Source organism: Microtus pennsylvanicus, chromosome 6, assembly GCF_037038515.1.
Source record: "Microtus pennsylvanicus isolate mMicPen1 chromosome 6, mMicPen1.hap1, whole genome shotgun sequence".
NCBI classification, from domain to species: Eukaryota; Metazoa; Chordata; class Mammalia; order Rodentia; family Cricetidae; genus Microtus; species Microtus pennsylvanicus.
The window spans coordinates 691155-712622 of NC_134584.1; the positions used below are offsets into that span (position 1 = coordinate 691155).

At 54.1% G+C, this 21468-nt stretch overlaps 1 protein-coding gene across 2 annotated transcripts; it reads left to right on the plus strand.

Moving 5' to 3' along the window:
* Positions 1 to 1781: 1781 nt before the first annotated feature.
* On the plus strand, positions 1782 to 20867 carry Gna15 (G protein subunit alpha 15). 2 transcript variants are annotated; one of them, XM_075975314.1, is made up of 7 exons: positions 1782 to 2232; positions 10094 to 10278; positions 12405 to 12559; positions 13041 to 13169; positions 15005 to 15134; positions 16169 to 16322; positions 19907 to 20867. In XM_075975314.1, the coding sequence occupies exons 1-7, from the start codon at positions 2088 to 2090 to the stop codon at positions 20131 to 20133; spliced, it is 1125 nt and encodes a 374-aa protein (XP_075831429.1). In that variant the 5' UTR covers positions 1782 to 2087; the 3' UTR covers positions 20134 to 20867. The 2 variants fall into 2 exon arrangements, with proteins under 2 accessions (XP_075831429.1, XP_075831428.1); XM_075975313.1 differs by having other exon boundaries at positions 1992 to 2232; positions 12408 to 12559; positions 19907 to 20217.
* Positions 20868 to 21468: the final 601 nt, after the last annotated feature.

Consider the following 21468-nt stretch of genomic DNA (forward strand, 5'->3'; position numbering starts at 1 on the left):
GTCCACGCATACCAAAGAGACTTGTGATCAACTTTCTTTCTCCAGACAGGGTTTTGTAGTGTAGCTTCGGAGCCTGTCCTGGAACTTGCTCCGTAGACCAGGCTGGCCTCGAACTCACAGAGATCCCCCTGCCTTTGCCTCCCAAGTGCTGGGATTAAAGACGTGCACCTACCAGGCCCTATTCATTCATTCATTCATTCATTTATTTATTTATTTATGGGAAAATGTCAGACTTCGAGATAGCTCAGAGGGTAAAGGAGTTTGTGGCCTGAGTCTGATCCTGGGAAGGAGAGAAGCTGCTCTCACAAGCTGTCCTGGGACCTCCACACCTGTGTCCTGGCATATAAAATCACACACAGCAAGTAAACAAATGTAATTTTTAAATTTAAGAAAAAAGCCTATTACTTCAGAAAGAAACAAAGAATACACCCACGTTGATATCTACAGTGTTTTCACAGAGGTACCAGGGAACTGACTGACTACAGTTTGTCAGCTGATCCCACAAAAATCTGAGACAGGCTCTTGCTGTGTAGCACAGGCTGGCCCGGAAGTCGCAGGATCCACCTGCAGGAACCTCCACAGAGGGTGACAGTGGGAGCCACAGAAGGTATTGGAGTGTCCTGAGGACCCGGTGTCTAGTCCCCAAAGGGCCAGGCAGGGGACTGTCTCTCTGGTCTCTGCAAGACCAGGCTCTTTCTGACACCCCCCTCACGTTCCTCCACCCCCACCCCCAGAGCAAGTCCCAGCCGTCAGTGGGCAGGACAGCTCCCACTGGCCTCAGTGACCCAGCCCAGCCCTATCAAACTTCCCATCTGCCACAGTTTGACTCAACAGTCAACCGAAAGTCAGCCAGTGTGGGGGCAGGCATGGGGCAGGCGTGGGCCTGTCAACCGCCTGCCGCAGACCTGGGGTGTTCCTGTGTGTTCTGGGGGTGTCACACACCTCTCTGAACCTCACCAATGCTTCAATAGCGGCAACTCAAGGATCTCCGTGGCTGCGGATTGGGTGTGTGTCCGAATCAGAATGGTCTAGAAGTTTTAGTTCCAGGAGTCTGGAGTCTGAGGGACCCAGTCCAGGGACTCAACTCTGTCTGTTAATGTCACCTTCACCGTGACCCTCTCCTGAAACCCTGCTTAAAGCCACCCCCCAGCCCTTCAATCTCTCCACTTCACTTTTGTCCTAGAATTTATCATGTCTGTGACACCCTGAGAGTTTTATTATTTTGTTTGGTTTTGGTTTTAGGTGGAAGGTCAAAGGGCACCCTGCAGAATCCGTTCTCCCCTCCCATGGACTGAGCCCCAGGGGTGACTCAGGTCAGGCTGGGGGTGCAAGCTCCCTCACCCCCTGAAACATCTTGCTGTCACCCCCAAGTTTACAAAAGTGTTCTGTTTTGTCCCATGTGGAGCAAAATGAAAGCCTTTCTGGTAAACAGTAGGTGCTCCATAGATGCGAACATCAGCCCCTCTCTCACTCATTCATCTCCCCAGGACCCAAGGGGCAGGCATGAACTATTCTGTCTCTCCCTCTCTTCCGGGACAAGCCTTGCCTTCATTCGGTGCCTCAGTTTCTTTAACTATAAAAATGGTGTGTGTGTGTGAGCCGCAGCCCAGGCAGACACGGAAACACAAAACTTCCCTCGGCCTCAGGTTCCGAAATCAGCCCTGAGCAATAGCTGTGCCCTCTGGTCGCTTCCTACTGGGGCCCAGAGGAGGGGGCCGGCTGGGGCCAGCAGCGTCAGAGGCCCGGGGCGGAGGGGGGGGGCGAGGCCACCCTCCTTGGGAAGGAGGAAGGAGGCCTGGGCTCTGCGGGCGACGGCCACCCCTCCCTCTGCATCCGCCAGAGCCTCTGCCACCGACCTGTCGGGCGGGAAGGGCCAGGTCTGGGCAGGTTGGAGGGGGCGGGAGCCGGCACCCAGGTCCCCGCCCTGCTCCCTGCACCCAGGCCTCTCGCAGGCCTTGCCGGGGCTCCCACAGGCCCTAGGCAAAGACATCGGGGGTCCCTGGAGTGACTCCCACGTCCACTCCACCCTCTGCGGCTGTGTGGGCCCCGAGGGGCAATGTCACCTGGTGGCTGGTGAGTGGCTCGCCATGGCCCGGTCCCTGACCCGGGGCTGCTGTCCCTGGTGTCTGACTGACGAGGAGAAGACAGCTGCCAGAATCGACCAAGAGATCAACAAGATTTTGTTGGAACAGAAAAAACAGGAACGCGGGGAACTGAAACTCCTGCTGCTGGGTGAGTGAGGGAGGCACAGGGGATGAGGGAGGCTCGGCACCGCGGGCAGGGCTTGCTCGCCAGCTCTCTATCAGACCCGTTTTCTAGATGGAAAGAGCAAGGCGCCAAAGCTGAGCGGCACTGGGCTGTGGGGAGGTGGCCCCGGTAGGCGCTGCTCCCGCGTGTGTCAAAGGAAGGGAATGAAGGTGAGCTGCAGGCAAGCCTGGCCTAGGGAGGGGCCAGCCTCTTTCTCCAGCTGCCTGAGCCAGGGCTCCAAGGTGCCTATCAACAGGTTATGGCCACCGAGGGCTTGGTTCTGGGCTGATGAGTATCGGTGACTGACGGGGTGGTTCATTCATTCATTCACTAACTGTCCAAAAGGCTTTGCTAAGGCAGGAGGATTGTGAATTAGGGGTCAGCCTGGGCCGAGTGCGACACAGTCTCAGAAATCAATAAAAACAGGGAGGGGCGGAGCAGGGCCTGGGGCTCAACTCACAGCTCAGTCCCCGAGCCTTGGGGAGACCCTGGTTTCCATCCCTGGGCCACAGGAGTCAGCTGTGGGACATGCACATCTGCCGCCCAGCTCTCAGGAGGTGGGGGCGAGAGGACCGGGAGAGCGATAGAGGAGTTTGAGGCTAGCCTGGGCTGCATGATACCCTGCTTTGAAAAATAAAAAAGCCAGACATGGTGGTACACAACTGTGATCCTGGCACTTGGTTGGCTGAAACACCAAGACAGCCATGAGTTCAAAGCCACCCTGAGCTAAATAACGAGACACAGTCTAAATAATAATAATATCATCAGCGAAGAACAAGACAATATCCATAGCAGATGAAACAATCTGTTCCCATGAGTGCCGCTGAGTTCCCGTTTCTAAAAGGGAATTCTCCTTCCTTTAAGTAATGCCGGTGGTCACCAAGCACACTACAGCACTTCAGCCCTCAGACAGGAGCCCCTGCAGCTCCCCTCATCAGGTTCCACGCAGGCTTTGCTTCCTGGCTCCACACAGAGAATGACCTTTGGCTCTTGGCTTACACCACTTGGTCATCCTGACACCCTGTCTCATCTTTAAATGTACCGACACTTTGCTAAGGATCCATCTGAGCCCAGAAGGCTCTGAATAAAAAGATGTGGTTTCTTGAGGAAGGTGAGAGGGCTCAGAAGGGAGAGGGGCTTGGTGAAACCTGTGTTCAAAGTCTGGACTACACAGACGGAGGAGAAAAGAGACTCCTCCAAATAGACCCCTGATTTCCACAATCCATGACACAACTCTCCCCATTACGTGCCTGAAACGTCTTAGGAATGTATTCTGTATTGCACTGTTCAGGGGTGGAGCCCCGCCTAGAATCCCCAGTGAGGGGCTGGGGGCGTGGTCAGGGTGGAGCCCCGCCTAGAATTCCCCAATAAGGACTGGGGTGCATTTTTTGGGGGAGCACTTGGATCCTTTCCTCCAGTACTGGAAAGGGAGACGGAGAACATTAAGAACACCACTTTGCCTGATCCGTTCTTCCTGAGTCAGGGTTTGCATTGTTGTTGACTGAATCTGCCTCGTATTAGTCGCTTCTCTTTCTTGGTCTCCCTTGATCCAGCCTGTGGCTTGTCACTTCAGCAGTATTTCTGGGCTGTCTCAGCTTCACTGGTTCCACCGCGGGGCCTTTGCACTAGCTTCATGTGAGCTCTCAGGCTCTGGACCCTGGACAGTGTGTGGCCGGGTTCTCGGCTCCATGAGAGTCTGAACAACAGGCTTCTTAGACAGCCCTGCCACTCTCCTTCGTTCTTTTTTTTTTCATATTCTATCCATCTATTGCTGTGTAAACAAATAACTACAGTAGACATTAAATATTTTTGTAAGTGAAATATTTAAAAATATTCAAAAAGTAATTGTACTCATAGTAAACATATAAAGTTTTTTTTAAAATTTATTTATTAAGGATTTCTGCCTCCTCCCCGCAACCGCCTCCCATTTCCCTCCCCCTCCCCCGATCAAGTCACCCTCCCTCATCTGCTCGAAGAGCAATCAGGGTTCCCTGACCTGTGGGAAGGCCAAGGACCGCCCACCTCTATCCAGGTCTCCTAAGGTGAGCATCCAAACTGCCTAGGCTCCCACAAAGCCAGTACGTGCAGTAGGATCAAAAACCCACTGCGATTGTTCCTGAGTTCTCAGTAGTCCTCATTGTCCTCTATGTTCAGCTAGTCCGAATTTATCCCATGCTTTTTCAGACCCAGGCCAGCTGGCCTTGGTGAGTTCCCGATAGAACATCCCCATTGTCTCAGTGTGTGGGTGCACCCCTCGCGGATATGTATTCAACGTCCTCTACTAGTTTAACTGATTGTGTCTCTAACTACGCGGTAGACAACAAAAGAGTGGGGCCTGAGTCTGTCTTCCTCACTTCTGCGTTCCCAGTGCACATCACAGTGAGTCCACATACAGGTGGAGCTCAGTAAACACACAGCGAAGGATGGGTGGACGGGTGAATGGGTAGGTGGACGGTGGGTGGACAGTGGGTGGACAGGTGGGTGGGCATGTGGGTAGATGAGTCCATTTTCAAGACAGAATCCCCCTAGTCCTCCCCATCCTTTCCCTGACAGTTGGTTTTTTGTTGTTGTTGTTGTTGTTGTTTGGTTTGTTTTATTTTACTTTTTAATTTTTAAAAAAATATTTATTTATTTATATGGATACAGTATTGTGTCTGCCTGCAGGCCAGAAGAGGGCACCAGATCTCATTACAGATGGTTGTGAGCCACCATGTGGTTGCTGGGAACTGAACTCAGGACCTTTGGATGATGCTAAGGTGATGCTCTTAACCACTGAGCCATCTCTCCAGCCCCCCCCCCCTTTTTTTTTTTACTTTTTGAGACAGGGTTTCTCTGTGACTTTGGAGCCTCTCCTGGAACTAGCTCTTATAGACCAGGCTGGCCTCGAACTCACAGAGATCCGCCTGCCTCTGCCTCCCACGTGTTGGGATTAAAGGCGTGCACCAGACTGCCCTGACAGTCTGTTAAGGACACACTGCAACCTGTGTTCATTTCTTTGTATCCCTGGCTTCCTTCTCCCAGTGGTGGGTGAACCTAGAGATTTGTGACATGGTTTCAGAGATCTGTGCTGCAGATCTTCTCCATCCCATCTACTGGGTGGTTGCTTCTCAGTCCTGTTTGAAAACAGGAATTGAAGCCAAAAACATATGATTGCTTTCCTGGAGTGGGCAGGGATTTTGAGGAAGCTGGCTAGGGGTGGAGAGGGGCATGTCTGTGCCAAGAATGAGGCAGCTAGCATGTGACCAAGAACATAAAGTCAGAATTAAGGCAAGAAGTCACCTTTGCTGAGCAAGTTCAGAGAAGTGAAGCAACTTACCTGAAACCACACAGCCTACAGTCTCAGTCTTGTGGACCTCATGAGGTTCTGTCAAGGACTGAAGAACCTCGATTACAATGACGACTAAGGAGACAGGCATGGGGAGGGGTCTGCAGCTTCTCTGAGCCGTACCCCAAGGTGTAGCTGTGTTCCCCAGGAGTCCCATTTCCTAGGGTGTGAGTTGATGCTGGGTCTCCTGCCACCCACATTTGACACGACTACCCCCACATTGCTGTCCCCAGCCCAGTTCCACTTCCTCCTGCCAACTCCAGAAGAGCGCAGATACTTCCTATCTGGGTTGAGTAGTCTGGCCACAGCCACAACCCGCTATGGAGGACTCTGGAAAGAGATGAGCAGCCACAATCGTGCCCCAGAACCGCATCTGCCTCCTCGTGCTCAGAGCTTCAACAGTGACATGTCACCAGCCGCTCCTGAGCCCTGGTGTGGGGGACTCATGGGTGCTTCAGTCCCAGGATTCCCGCCCCCACTTCACCCCCGTCTCTGCCTCCCCAGCATTGGGGCTTCAGTTTTAGATCCTCAAGACTGAACAACAAACGATTCACCGAGAAAAGCACCCGGTCCTACTATTGTGATTATTGTGGCCACTGGGCAGCTCTGGCTGACCTGCAACTTAATCAAATCCCCTATATTTGAATCTAACTCCCAGACTGCTAGGAGTAAGAGTGTGCCCCACAAAGCTGGCCCTGCTCTGTTGTTTTAATTGATTTGTGTTTTTTGTTTTTGTTTTGGTTTTTCAAGACAGGGTTTCTCTGCGTAGCTTTGGAGCCTGTCCTGGAACTCACTCTGTAGCCCAGGCTGGCCTCAAACTCACAGAGATCCTCCTGCCTCATGACAAATAAAAAAAATAAATAGAGCAGATAGGGCAGGGGGCCGGGGAGACGGCTCAGAGGTTAGAGCACTGGCTGCTCCTGCAGAGGACCCAGGTTTGATCCCACCACCCACATGGTGACAACCCCGTCTCTCCAGCTCCAGAATTTCTGACTCCGACTCCTGGCTCCTTCAGGAATTGACCACACATGGTGCAAACAGACATGCAGATAAATACCCAGACATTAGAAACAAAACAACAGCAACACAAAAGTCCTCTTTTGGGAACCTATTTCCCAAACTGTGTTGCCTTGCCCAACCTAAATACAAAGAGAGGATCTTAGTCCCACCTCAGCTGGAACAGGCCTTGCTTTGTTGACACCCAGGGGAGGCCTGCCTCTTTCTGAAGAGAAACCGAGGAGGAGTGGATTGGGGAAGAGGAGAGATGGTGGGGAGGGAACCAGAGGAGACGAGGGAGAGGAGAGGAAACCATGGTCAGGATGTAAAATAAAAGAAAAAAAATAATTTTAAAAAAAGAAAGCAAGGTGGTGGTGCACGCCTTTAATCCCAGCACAAGGGAGGCAGCCTGGTCTACACAGCAAGTTCCAGGACAGGCTCCAAAGCTACAGAGAAACCCTGTCTAAAACACACACACACAAACAAAACCCAAAAAACGCAGGTCACTGAACTACAATACAGTGTGCAGGTATGGCCCATAACTCTTCTCTGCCCTTCAGACAGATGCAGGATATGAGGATTTAGGAGTGCCTAGGAGGTCACAGGTCATGTCTCCTGTCCTGTGCTCTCCCCCCGCCCCCAGCATCCCTGGTGGACGATGACACCATTTGGACTGTTGTGCTAGCGGGTTCAAGGCCCGGATGGAGGCTGTCACCCCTCTGATTCTTTGTATATTCTCGGGAATGGTGTAAACGCTGCTCACCTGTAACGACTGTGCAGACGTGCAGTCTCTCGGCTGGGATCTCAAGGGACTGACTGGGAGCAGAGAGCATGTTGTCATCACTGCTCTAGACGGGCACAGGGATCCAGGCCCATTATAGCACACGCTTGAGCGACGTTTGTGAGTTCTAGGCTAGTGTAGGAATTTAGTGAGACCCTCTGAAAAGTAAATTGGGCGTGAGTAGGAGGAGTAACTTTCACCTAGAACCCCCTCCAGTGTCCAGGCTGTATCCCAGGCAGCTAACACACAACTCCCTCCATCCCTCACAGCACTGCCCGTCTTCCCGCAAATACCATTAACAACAGATTTTCTTGACTCATCTGTCCAATAGACTGAACACCTTGGGAAACTTGAATCTTAGAGAGGAGCCATGTTTCTGCCCGAGTCGTCCACATGACCCTCAGATCTGCAGACAGAGGCACTGGCCACCTCCTCTTCCGCTGAGCCTCCTATCCTTAGCAGGTCTACACAGACCCAGTCACATTCGCCCCTCCCCAGCCACTTTCTTTTTTCTTAGTTGGTGTCTCGTGTAACCCAGGGTGGGCTTAAACTCACTGCATCGCAGAAGGTGGTCCTGAGCTCTCCTAGCCTGCCCCCATCTATGAGTGCTGGAACAATAGGCGTGGCCTCCGTGCCAGGTTTACGTGGTGTTGGGAATGGAACCCAGAGCCACATGCAGGGCAGGTGAGCCCTGGGCCTGCGGTGCCAGCCTTGTTCCTGTTTCTGTTCTTGTAACTTTTCCCACTTCCTCCTGCGTGAGCCCCTGACCCTCATCCTGGGGAGTCTCTTGCAGTTGGTCCCCACTTCCCTTCCTTGGAAAAGCTGTGGACAATGTTCAGGGGATGGACAGGTGACAAGTTGGGGCCAACCTCTTGGTTCCGACTCCCCCAGCGGTTTGGGCCCTTTTGTAGATAAGAAGATGAGCACCTCCTCGGAGGCTCACTGAGACAGCAGGGAGGTGAGATCTGTGTCTAGACACCAAAGGGAAGATTTTAATATAATCGTTATGGACCAATCAGGAGAGCCATGGCTTTACCTGTGACTGCCCTGACCCCGGCCACATGTTTTCTGTTCACTCACTGAAGTTTATCTTCCTTCTGGACATGGTGGTGCATGCCTATCACCCCAGCGCTTGCAGAGCTGAGTGAGGCAGGAGGATTGTGATCACCAGAACTGGCTACCCAGAGTGCACATGCTCTCTCTCTGTCTCACTCTCTGTCTCTGTCTCTGTCTCTCTCTCTCTCTCTCTCTGTCTCTCTCTGTCTCTCTCTCTGTCTCTCTCTTTCACACACACACACACGCACGCATGCACACACACACACACACACACACACACACACACACACACACACACGGTGCTGTAGAGATGACTCAGCAGTTACCAGCACTGACTGCTCTTGCAGAAGACCCAGGTTGAAGTCCCAGCATCCACTTCTCACTTAGTGGCTCACAACTGTCTGCAACTCCAATTCCCGGGGTCCTAATGCCCTCCTGGAATACTGCAGGCATTGCACACACTTGGTGCACAGACACACATGCAGGGAACACACCCATACACATAAAATAAAATAAATAAATCTGAAAGGGGCGCACGCCTTTGATCCCAGCACTCTGGAGGCAGAGGCAGGCAGATCTCTGTGAGTTCAAGGCCAGTCTGGTCTACAGAGCGAGTTTTAGGAGAGTCAGAGCAACACAAAAAAGCCCTGCCATGAAAAACCAAAACTAACTGAACAGAAAAGAATTGTTCTAAAATGTCGCTCTTCCTGAAATGGATGTAGCAAAAGCAGACTCTTATAAACACAGTTGAGTGATTCCACAGCCGCTGGACCTGGCTGAGGTTGGGTAGGGTGGAAGCCTCCCCCTCCCCTCCCCCCCTCCCCCCTCCCCCCTCCCTGCTGGCAGGATGCTTTATGAAGTCTGGTTATCTCTGCCCTTTCAGCACAAATGCGAATCTGTGGGCCGGGTTCTGATAAAACTTTATTGGTAGCCAGGAGTATGCTCACCTGAGTGAGTCACTGTGTTCCATCCAGTGCGGAACTCAGCCCAAACAACGCTGTGAATAGGGAGGTATGACGTGATATGTAGACCAGGCCGGCCTCGAACTCACAGAGGTCCGCCTGTCTCTGCCTCCTGAGTTCGGGATTGAAGGTGTGTGCCACCTCTGCTGGGCCCCAGCTTGCTTTTTGGTCATGGCGTCTATCACAATAGGAACCTGACTAGGACAGCAACACATTCTGCTTCATGCTGATGGTCAGCTTGGCTGGTGCGGAGTCACCTAGGAGACAAGCCAACCCCTAAGTGTAAGGACCGTGCCTGGGGGCGGGATGTTGTGTAGATGAGGGTAAACTGAGGGTGAAGACCCCACAGACTGGGGGTGTCACTGGGTGGGATGTAGGCAGGCACCTCCGCTCCTGCCACCACAGAGGCTTTGCCCGGTGTCTGAAGAGTAACTAAGAATAACTAAGACGCTGGTCCACACTGAGTAGCTTCCGGCGGCATGAGCACCGTGTGGGCGCCGTAGACTCCGTATGGACGCTGCAGGCTCCATGTAGGCACAGTGGACTCCGTGTGAGCTTCACGTGGGCGCGTGTGGGTGCCATGAACTCCATGTGGGCATCGTGTGGGTGCCACGAACTCCATGTGGGCACCGTGTGGGTACCATGGGAAGGCTGGATGCCGTGTGGGTGCCATAGGCGCTGTGGGCTCCGTGGGCCCTTACCTCTGAGCATGCTCGTTGTCCCCAGGACCTGGGGAGAGCGGGAAGAGCACCTTCATCAAGCAGATGCGCATCATCCATGGTGCCGGCTACTCAGAGGACGACCGCAGGGCCTTCCGGCCGCTCGTCTACCAGAACATCTTCGTCTCCATGCAGGCCATGATCGACGCCATGGACCGGCTACAGATCCCCTACAGCAGGCCTGACAGCAAGGTGAGCACAAAGACCCCGGGCTGTGGGACATTTTCAGAGACGGATGAAAAGAATTTCCTGACCTGGCATCCCAGGAACGTCCAAAGAACAGTTTGGTCATGTCAACCTTGATGCCGAAATGAGTTTACTAAGGCAGTTGATTTATTTGTTTTTTTGTTTTGTTTTGTTTTGATTTTTTTTTAGTATCTAGTTTTAATTATGTATCTGTGCATATGAGTGTGGTTCTCGCAGAGGCCAGAAGAGGGCGTTGGCTTTCTGGGCTGGAGTTAGTTATGAACTGCTCAGAGAGGTGCTGGGAACCAACAACACGAAGCTGCAGTTCCACCCCTGAATCTGATCTATTTGTTGGCTGGTGTAGAATGGCTGGGCACTTTGTGGCTTCACAATGTGTCAGCGACATCCCCATTTTTATTGATTTTTTAAAAAATTTTTTGTGCACCTGTGTGTGGGGTGGCCATATGTGTGTGCAGACATTGTGCAAGCCAGAGGGTGACCTCAGTGAGTCCTTCAGTTCCTCTCCACTTTCTTGATTTGGGAGGTAAGGGAGGAGATGTTGAGACCGCTTCTCTTTGTACCCTTGGTAGCTCTGTAGACCAGGCTGGCCTTGAACTCACAGAGCTCCCCCTGCCTCTGCCTCCCGGGTGCTGGGATTAAAGGTGAGCGCCGTTTCCCAGCTCGGTTCCGTTGTTTTTAATGGGTATATGTACAGGCCCTGTTGGAGGTTGGAGGCACTGGGGTCACCAGCACACGCTGCCAGGCCTGGCTTCTTCCACAGATTCTGGGATGGATTTCAGGTCATGTTTGTGCTGGGTCAACTCTCCAGACTCTTAGGCCGTGATGACATCACTTTCAGGGCTCCCTCTCCATGGCATGCTGGGGCTCTGGGGTCCCAGCTTCACCATGTGAATTCTGGGGGTACAGGGTACAGCTCACAGGCAGCTACAACCTTTCTGACAGGCCCTCGGGGAAAGAGCCATTTCTCACCATTCCTGTTCACCACCCAGGGTCGCCCACAAGCTCCCCAGCCCAATGACAGCCTCGTGACCATGACCTAAAATCCCCCCCCACACCGCCAGGTGGCAACATGAACAACTCCCTCCCTGTCCTAAGGTGCCAAGGACAGGGGCACCCAGCGTGAGAGTTCACTTGGGAACAGTTTCCTGGGTCACCTTACAGAGCATACTGAGGAGTTAAAGGGATTGTGGGGGCCCTCCTTCAACAGGCCCAAGAAAGCCTTACCCAGCAGGGATAGGGCCCCTCTCCTAGGTCCTCAGCCCCTAGACTTCAGTCTCTTCTAAACTTGGTCACAACTAAGACAGCGTTGCATACGCCAGGTGCCAGGGAGTGACTGGGGACTCAGGCGAGGGCTTGTGACCCTTTTCCCTCCACGGCGGGAGAAACAGTTCATAGGCCCAGCCCGGATGATCCCCTCACCCTGGAAGGTGGGGACTTGGGCCCTGCAGAGGAGGCACATGGGACTTTCCTTCAGGGCCCCTCTGCCCAACAGGAGAAAAAGGGCCTCGGCCCTTGTTCACACATCACAGACAAGACATCATGTCCACATGCACAGTGCAGGCAAATGCACATATCTGCGTGTGAATCCGTGAGTGTGAACACAGGCTCAAGTGTGCAGTGTGCATTGTGAGGGTGTGAACAAGCCAGTGTCTGGGGGAGCGAACAGAGGCTTCTGGGGCTTGAGAAGGGACAGTAGGGTCCAGCGGAGGGGGCTGGTGGTGCCTGCCTGCCTATCCTGGGGATCCATGCTTTTCTCTGTGCCTCGGCACAATGGCGACAATTGCAGTGTCTCACTTCACGGGGGTCCTGCTGTCCTCTGACTCCCCTGGCCCATCTTGGGTCAGACTAGTCCTTGGAGTAGCCCGGCGTGAGGCAGCAGAGCTCTGGGGTAGGCATTCCTGGAGGAGGGGCACTGGTGTAGGGACACGGAAGAACGGAAAGAACTTCAGTATTGCTGCCTCTCCTTGTGTGGGCCAGTGGACGAAGGGATGCCGGGCGTGAGGCTGCGTCACCGGCACGAAGGTGGAAAAGTGGGAGAGGGGATATGTTTTATGGGTTTGGGGCCTACAGCTGTCACAGGCTGCCCGAACCTCTCACCTGTCCCTCCACAGCAGCACGCCAACCTGGTGATGACCCAGGACCCCTACAAAGTGACTACTTTTGGGAAGCCATACGCAGTGGCCATGCAGTATCTGTGGCGCGATGCAGGCATCCGCACCTGCTACGAGCGCAGGCGTGAATTCCACCTGCTGGACTCTGCAATGTAGTGAGTCTGGGGCCTGTGGGCGGAGGGGTTGTGGGGTCAGAGAACTGGGAGGGGCCGTAGAGGATGTAGCTGCGGGGGAGGGGCCACGGGAGCATGGCGTGGGGTGTGGTCGCGGAAGGGACAGGCCAGGGAGGGAAGGGATCGGCGAGGGAATGCCCGGGCTTGGGGTAGAGTCTCAGGATGTGTAACCAGAGTGGGAAGGGGCCAGGGTGGGTGGGTCCACGGAGGGGAGAGATTAGAGAGGGGGTGAGTGGCAGCTGTCCGACTCCGCTCAGCACTCTGAACTTTCCAAGGAATGGCCAGCGCAGATGTCTGACCCCCAAGTAGGCTCCGTGTCCTCCCGAAGCCTTAGGGAGCATGTGACATCCAAGGTGTTAATGGAGGGAACCCCAGCTGAGGCTTTCAAGGGTCTCCTGCCCCAGCTGCGTCTTAGCGTCAGCTGCCTATGGCAAGGCTCTGTCTCACGGGTCTACCTCCACAGCTACCTGTCACGTCTGGAGCGCATCTCCGAGGACAGCTACATCCCGACCGCGCAGGACGTGCTGCGCAGTCGCATGCCCACCACAGGCATCAATGAGTATTGCTTCTCTGTGCAGAAAACCAAGTTGCGGTGAGCACCCAGCAGAGGCCTGGCTTTGGGGGTGGGGTCGTTGTGTGGGAGGAACAAAGAAGCTGGTGCCTTGAGGGATGAATGGATGGATAGATGGTTGGGTGGATGGTGGATGGATGGATGGATGGATGGATGGATGGGAGGGTGGGTGGATGGAAGTTCTGTGATTGCTGAGGGATGATGCCCAGTTTAGCAACACATGGGAACCAGAGCTAACTTGTGGTCTTTCTTTGAGGGATGATCCAGCTCTCTTAGTCTGGCATAAAAACTCACAAATGATCTGGTGGTTCCCAGTGACCTGGAGTGCAGTTTAGGGAACTGATATCAGAAGTTTGTTGCTATCTGTCTGCATGTCCCCAGTTGTGTGTCTGTCCGTGACTCTGTGTGTGAGAATGCATATGCGCATGTGTATGAGTGTGTGTGTGTTTCTGTGAGAATGTGTGTACGTATGTGTCTGTGTGTGTTTAGAGACAGGTCCTCTCTGTATTTTCAGGCTAGTCTCAAGCTCAGACCTCCTTCTGTTCTGCCTCCTCAGTGCAGGGGTATGCCACTTTTGAGGGACACTACTTATTCCGGAAAGGTGATTGTGGGTCTTTGAGACGTGTGACTGAAATTTCAGATTTGTAGGTGAAGGAACCCTCTCAATTCTAAGTGCTGAGCTGCCTCTGTTTCCCCCTGTGCTCTCCTTTCTCTGAGGACTCCGTTAGTGTCATAGTATGTCTGCCATCTACACTCTGAGTCAGATCCACATCAGTGACCCAGTTTCTGAGAAGCCACAGGAAGGGGTGACGGTCCCCGCTTCTGTTGTGGTTGTATAAGACAGGGTGTGCCCTCCTTGAGCTACCGAAGAGTCACAGCCATTCTGGAATCAGCAGAGGATACGGTGGCCCATTCTCCTACTGCGAAAACCGAGTCTGAGGAGGTGTGACCAGAGCCACAGCCTTCGGCCGGCGCCTGTGCTACAAGCAGAGTCCAGGTTCACAGACAGACAGTGTCATTCCTTGAACCCACAACTCAAGATTCTTCTGTCTCACACATTGCTAGTACCGATTAATCACATTTTTAATTATGTGTGCATCTGGAGGCCAGCAGGAATTCTGCGCATGAGTGCAGAACCCACAGAGGCCAAAAGGGGGCGCCACAGACTCCAGTTGTGAGCTGCCACTGCCCTGCGGGTGATGGGAAACAAACTCAGGTTCTCTGCAGGGACAGCCAGTGTGCTAACCACTGAGCCATCCCTCCTGCCGCCAAGTACCTGGTGTTGATCCTGTGTCATAGAGAACACACAGGTCGATTCCAAGGAAGAACCTTCTGCAATTTCCGTGTGTGTGTGTGTGTGTGTGTGTGTGTGTGTGTGTGTGTGTGCGCGCACATGCATGTGTGAGGCTAGAGGTCAGGGTCAGGTTTCTCCACTCATTCTCACCTTATCTTGGTAGACAGGGCCTCCCATAGAGCCTAAAGCTCAGCTTCTCATCCAGTCCCAGCATCCTCCTCTCTCAGCCTCCCTCCCCATTGGTGATTACAGATGCATGCTGGAAATCCAAAATCACACCCATTGCTTGCCTAACAAGTGTTTTAGCCATGGGGCTGACTCCCTAGGCCTGAGCTTTCTATTCTATCTATCTATATGGGGTGGACCTCATTCTGTAGTTCAGGCTGGCCTTAGACTCACTCTGTAGGCCACCCTCACACTTACAGCAATCCTCCTGCCTCAGCTTCATGAGCATAGAGTGACAGGCATACAGCAGGCCACACTGTCGTCTGTCCTGTGATCTGGTGAGAAGGGACTGGGTCACACGACCTTTTGATAGTGGGGTCTCTTTGTCTCTCTTTAGCATCGTGGATGTTGGTGGCCAGAAGTCAGAGCGTAAGAAATGGATCCACTGTTTTGAGAATGTCATAGCTCTCATCTACCTGGCCTCCTTGAGCGAGTATGACCAGTGCTTGGAGGAGAATGATCAGGAGGTGAGGGGAGCTGTCCTTACAGGCACGGTGTCTTTGGGGGTCAAGCCCCCCATTTGAGCGGGAAGCCCCACAGGAAGCCTGAGCAGGAGTCCCTTAACCCCCCACCTTTTGTGCTGGTGCATTGTGGGTCCTGGTCCCCAAAGCTATCTCAGCACACACAGGTCTCCCAACCTCTGCTGACCCTGCCAGAAGTACCCACTGCCACACCTATGCAAGGATGGGCAGCTGTGGCCAGATGGCATTATACCCTAAGTCACACGAGGCGACATAACCTCTGTGGGTCACTGTGGACCCCAGTCCTGTTGCTGGATGTTCCCTGTGTGGCTTGACATGGAAACCATCTTCTGGGAGAATGGTTCAATGTACCCCATTGTAAGGATGGCTTGATGTACCCCTCCCTCTGCCTTCCCCATCTCTCTCCTCTCTCTCTCTCTCTCTCTCTCTCTCTCTCTCTCTCTCTTTCTCCTCTCTCTCTCTCTCTCTCGCATGCACATACACACACGCACGCAGTCCTCCCGTCTCAGCCCCCTTAATGCTGAATTAATGGGCCTTGGCTTCTACAACAGCCACACAGGATATACCAAGGTCCTGTGGCCACTGTCATCAAGCAGAGCAGCTCAGGTGGCCTAAAATGCAGACATCCGGTTCTTATCTAGTTCTGGGAGAAGGGAGCATGAGATCATGGTGTGGAAAGGGCTGCCACCCTTCCAGACCCAGTTCCTCCCAGTGTCTGGTATCCTTGGCTCAGGAGCTCAGCCTCCTGTGTGCTTCCATTTTCAGACAGAGTTCCCTACGTGAGGACACCTGTCATTGAATTCAGTGGCTCTCTGGTGACATGTGGCTTCTTCCCCTTGGCCAATTGCACCCAAGAAGACCTTCTCGGGTGTTTTCACACGCTAGCGGCCCAATCAGATGTCACTTTGGGAAGGGTGCCCTCAACTCAGAATGTGAGGCAACAGGCTACTTAGGTCCAGCCCATTGCCCGGTGGGTGAGGGCGTCCTACCGGGGCCACCGCCTGCCTCTGTCCCCACAGAACCGCATGAAGGAGAGCCTGGCACTCTTCAGCACTATTCTAGAGCTGCCCTGGTTCAAGAGCACCTCGGTCATCCTCTTCCTCAATAAGACAGACATCTTGGAGGAGAAGATCCACACCTCGCACCTGGCCACATATTTTCCCAGCTTCCAGGGTGAGTTGTCCTAGAAGATGCTACACCCTTCACACACACCCCCAAGCAGCTCTTCGGGGAGACCCAAGGCTGGGCCCTTATCCGGAGTCACAAGAAGTTTCAAAGAGAAAAGGGACACAGGTTCCCAGCTAAGCTGCTTCTGGTAGTTCTTGAGCCTCAGTTTCTCCCTCTGTGGAATGGAGAGTCAGGTGACCCTTAGCAGACAAATGACAGGGGCTCCTTTTGTTTGTTTGTTTTTGTTTTGTTTTTCGAGACAGGGTTTCTCTGTAGCTTTGGAGCCTGTCCTGGAACTAGCTCTTGTAGACCAGGCTGGCCTCGAACTCACAGAGATCTGCCTGCCTCTGCCCCCCCCCCCAGTGCTGGGATTAAAGGTGTGCACCACCACCACCTGGCAAATGAGAGGTTTTATAAAAATCTATTTCTAAGGTGGGCAGTGATGGCACATGCCCTTAATCCCAGCACTCAGGAGGCAGAGGCAGGCGGATCTTTGTGAGTTTGAGGCCAGCCTGGAAAACAAGAAAAAAAAAAAGAACTATTTGTTTTCATGCAGATGGGGACATGGTAGTCAGTGACTTCACCCCCTCACTGGGGATTCTAGGCAAGGGCTGTACTGCTGATCCCCACCTCTGTCCTGTGCTATGGTTTTCATGTGGTCCGTCAACCCTCTTTCAGTAATATCCAATATGTTTCTTATTTGTGTAATTTTTCTTTTTTCTTTTTCTTTTGTTTCCTGAGACAAGGTTTCTCTCTGTAACCCTGGCTCTCCTCGAATTCAGAGATCTCCCTGCCTCTGCCTCTGGAGTGCTGGGACTACAGGCGTGTGCCACCACCGTCTTCATTAGGATGCATATTAATCAGATATACATGACGCACGTAAACAGTATTGGAAACTCACCTTCTACCTAGCAAGGCATGCCCAAAGCAGCGGGGTGGGAACTAGTGCTGACTACCCTCCCTCGGACCGTCCTGGAGGGATGGGTGTTTGGAGAGTAGGGATCTTAGAGCTGGAAGGATCTGCTTTGTTGGGAGAAACTGCCCAAGCGTCTGCCTTACTCAAGATATTCGGGCCAGGAATTTGGCTTTCTTTCTCTCTTTCTTTTTGGAGACAGGGACTCACTGTGTAGCTCTGGCTGGCCTTCGCCTCTATAGACCAGGCTGGTCTGTACCTCTGATGCCCACCTCTGCCTCCTGAGTGTTCACCACCCCACTCAGCCTAATGGTTAGAGATTTGGGAAGAGCTGAGCTAGGTAAATTTGTGTTCACTGCCTCATGGCTGGGATCAGAGAGCCCCCAAGGAGTCTTGGGCTGTGTGCACTGGGGAGTCAGCCTTCCCACCTCCACTCCCCTCCCCCTCACTGCCCACCTGATTCTGGGGTGGCCAGATGTTTGCTCAGGGGGAGGCTGTCTTTCTTGATCAAGCCCCAGGGATATCTATGTCACGTCACAGTTGATTGGCCAAGCCTACGTTCAAGAGAGAAAGCTGCTATACCTAACCCTAACTGTGGAGGGCGGTAGGAGGCAGTTCCTGCTGTCTGGAGTCTCAGGCTCCCTAGCTTCCTGTTCCCAGGGCCCTATACCAACAGAAGTGAGTTCCCTGCCAGCTTAGGAGACACGGGAGCTGAAATTGGCAAGCATGGAACACCCACTCTGAATCGAGTGGGTGCAATGCCGAGCAGATAAGGTTCTGGGGACCCATTACCTCAACCCTCTCTCAGTCATGGTCCAGGGGGCATCCATGCTTGACACCAGGTCAAAGGTCACTCAAATCCAACCTCGGTGAACTGTTGGGCCAGGATTTGACCACTGGCTCTGTCACTCCCGCATGCTGTCATATTCCTCAAGGTTGAGTGGCTGAGTGGGGGACAGACGTGAAATTCTGGTCACTCTCCAGCCCCTCCAGCCCCATCTTAACTGAGAAGTCCCAAGGCCGAGAGAGTCTGGAAGAACGCGGGTGATTTGGAGACTTTTCAGCATAGACCGTCTTAGTCACTGTTCTTTCTCTGTGAAGAGACACAATGACCATGGCAACTCTTATAAAGGAAGCATTGTATGGCTTGTTGACACTTCCGGAGAGTTTGTCCACGATCATGCCGGGAAACAGACAGGCATGATGCTGGAGCGGAAACCGAGAGCTTTACACCCCGATCTATAGGCAGCAGGTACAGAGTGAATGAGACTGAGGGGCTTCTGAACTCTCAAAACCAGTGACACACCTTCTCCAACTTGGTCACGCCTCCTACAAATGGCCACGCCTCCTCCAACGAGGACACGCCTCCTCCAAGGACACACCTCCTCCAAGGAAGACACGCCTCCTCCAACAAGGACACGCCTCCTCCAACAAAGGACAGTCTCATCCTCCTGGAACAGTTCCCCAGCTGGGACCGGTCTCATTCATACACCACACACAGATTCCTGAAACCTATTCACCGCTGGCATTTCTCTGGGCTTTGCTTTCTGTGACAATTTTTTCAGTTATTTGCTTAGACTGAAATAGCCTGAGGATTTAGCTCGATGGCAGGGTGCTTGTCTAGCAAGTGGAAGACCCCAGCAGGGCAGTGGTGGCGCACACCTTTAAACCCGAGGCAGGAGGATCTCTGAGTTCAAGGCCAGCCTGGTCTGCAGAACGAGCTCCAGGATAACCAGGGCTACACAGAGAAACCCTGTTTGTCAGGGGGAAACAGAGCATGGAAAACTGAGCCTGAAGAGACAGTTTCCTGGCTCAGCAGGTTATGGGCAAGCGTGAGGGCCCGAGTTCAAATCCCCAGCAACATAAATAGCTAGGTGCTGCGCAGAGATGGGAGGACCCGGGGGCTCCCGGGGCAGAAGGCCAAGGTCAATAGGTGAGCGCCAAGTTCGGGGAGACCCTGTCTCAGAAAAGAGCTACTGTGGAGGCGGCCTTCTGCCTCCGTCCCCATGGCCACATACACAGAGCTCGACACACAGTCACACTCGGCATCTTACCTGGTTGCTGGGCTTCGACCTCAGGCTCTCACGCTTGGCAGCAAGCAGTCTTCCCCACAGAGCCATCTCCTCTGCCCTGCAAGCCGGATTTGAACCCACGCTGCTTTTACCCGGAGTAGTCCCCCACCCGCACCATGTGACCCCTGAATTTCCCAGAGAAGACTGATTCTCAGGTCTCTGGACACTTGCCCAGCATGAGTGCAGGAGGCCCACCCCACCTTTGCCCTGCCTCAAGTCTCTTACAAATTACTCCTCATTCCCATTGGCTGGGATGGCAATGATGGCGCCTGTCCATCTTTGGCAGAGCTGGTCCTGCTCTCCTCCACCCCCCAGAGGGGTCACAGGTTCATCCCCCCCCCCCCCCAGCAGCGTACAAACCTGGCCTGAGGCTGCTTGCCCATCATCCCAGCACTGGGAAGGTCCCAGCCAAGGCCACTGAGTGACCTAGAGGCCACCCTGAGGCCTCATTGAGGGTTGGGGCCAGCCTGGGCCACATTGGGGGGGGGGGGTTCTAGGCTAGTCTGAGCCACATAGGAGGTTTGGGACCAGCCCGGGCCACATGGGGGTTCGGGGCCAGCCTGGGCCACACACAGGAGATGAACAGACCCCACTCCTCTCCGCAGGTCCCCCGCGTGATGCAGAAGCCGCCAAGCGCTTCATCATGGACATGTACGCGCGCGTGTACGCGGACTGCGCCGAGCCCCACGATGGCGGCAGAAAGGGGTCCCGTGCGCGACGTCTCTTTGCACACTTCACCTGCGCCACGGACACGCAGAGCGTCCGCAGCGTGTTCAAGGACGTGCGGGACTCAGTGCTGGCCCGGTACCTGGACGAGATCAACCTACTGTGACCAGCCCCGGGCCTCAGTTTACCACCCGGGATATCCCGCAGGGCGCGGTCGTGGTGGGGACAGGGCGCCCCCTGGCGGTCGCGAGGGAAACTGCGGGGCGAGGGCTCCCAGTGTCGCTGCTCCCCACGCGGGTCCGGGCCCCAAACGTCTGCAGTTCCTTCCCTCGCCCTCCTTCTAGTTATTAAGGAAGGACAGGAGTCGGGCCGTTAACCCTAGCACTCGGAAAGCGGAGGCAGGAGGATGGTTGCGAGTTCCAGGACCGCCAGGGCTACCTAGTAAAATACCCTGTGTCAAAACCAAACAAGACTAGACAGAACCAGTCTGGGGGCCAGTGACTTCCCAGGGTCCCTGTCCACATCCTCCCGTACGATCCTCGCCCTGGGGTAAGGGAGTGGGCGGGGGAAAAGCGGAAGTTCTGCTTGCTGTCTACCGACTTGTACTGAGGTAGGCGCCAGCCAAAGACCGTTATTCACAGCTGTGAGAAGCCCTCTGTCCCCAAACCCCAGCTCACGACACTACTCAACGCCACCGCACTCCAGGACCTCTGACGAAAGGGGAAACTGGGGTCCGAGATGCCTCAGCTGGAGAAGACGCTTGTGGCCAAGTCTGACAACCGGAGTTCGGTCCCCGACCCCGCTCGATGGACACAGGGGCGGAGGCGCAGAGCTGTCCCCCAGCCCCGCCGGCGTCCATGGTGGGGACACATCCACCCACACAAAGAAATAAATGTAATTAACAACAAAAGAGCGAGAAACGAGGAGTAGAGAAACACTGTCCCCAGCGGCGGCGGTCGGGAGGCTGAGGCAGGAGGACTGCAGCTTTCTTATCCTTGGCATCCCCAAGGTCCCTTCCGTGAGCCAGGCAGGGGACATCGTACCCAGACAACTTCAAATCTGGGCCAGGTAGATGGCTCTGTGGGTAAAGTGCTGAAGTGCGGAGACCACAGTTCAAATCCCCAGAATCCACCTAGGAGCCATGCACCGGGGAGCTGGGGACAGCGGGAGCTGGCAGCTCCGAATTCCGTGAGACACCCCGCCTCACGCAGGGTGGGGACGACCGAGGAAGGAGGAACCCAACCCCGGGTTACATCACCGCGATAGATGGGAATGTAGAACTGAGCCCCCTTCTCTGGCTCCCGACCAGCTTGGCTGTTCTCGGGGGTCCTGGGATTCCGGTCCCACGGAGACACATTACCGACTGAGTTCTCTCTGCAGCTCCCCGGCGCACACCCCGTTACACAGCTGCATTGTACTCCACTCTGGGACACGGCGTGGCTTTACCTGGGCGCAGGGGTGGGACCAGACACTGCTCTGCTTTGTGCACCTCAGAGAATTG

Coding starts and splice junctions, on each gene's coding strand:
- Gna15 (XM_075975314.1), top strand. CDS start 2,088: ATGGCCCGGTCCCTGACCCGGGGCTGCTGTCCCTGGTGTCTGACTGAC. Junction 12,560..13,040: donor CTGCTGGACTCTGCAATGTA/GTGAGTCTGGGG, acceptor CTACCTCCACAG/CTACCTGTCACGTCTGGAGC. Junction 16,323..19,906: donor ATATTTTCCCAGCTTCCAGG/GTGAGTTGTCCT, acceptor TCCTCTCCGCAG/GTCCCCCGCGTGATGCAGAA.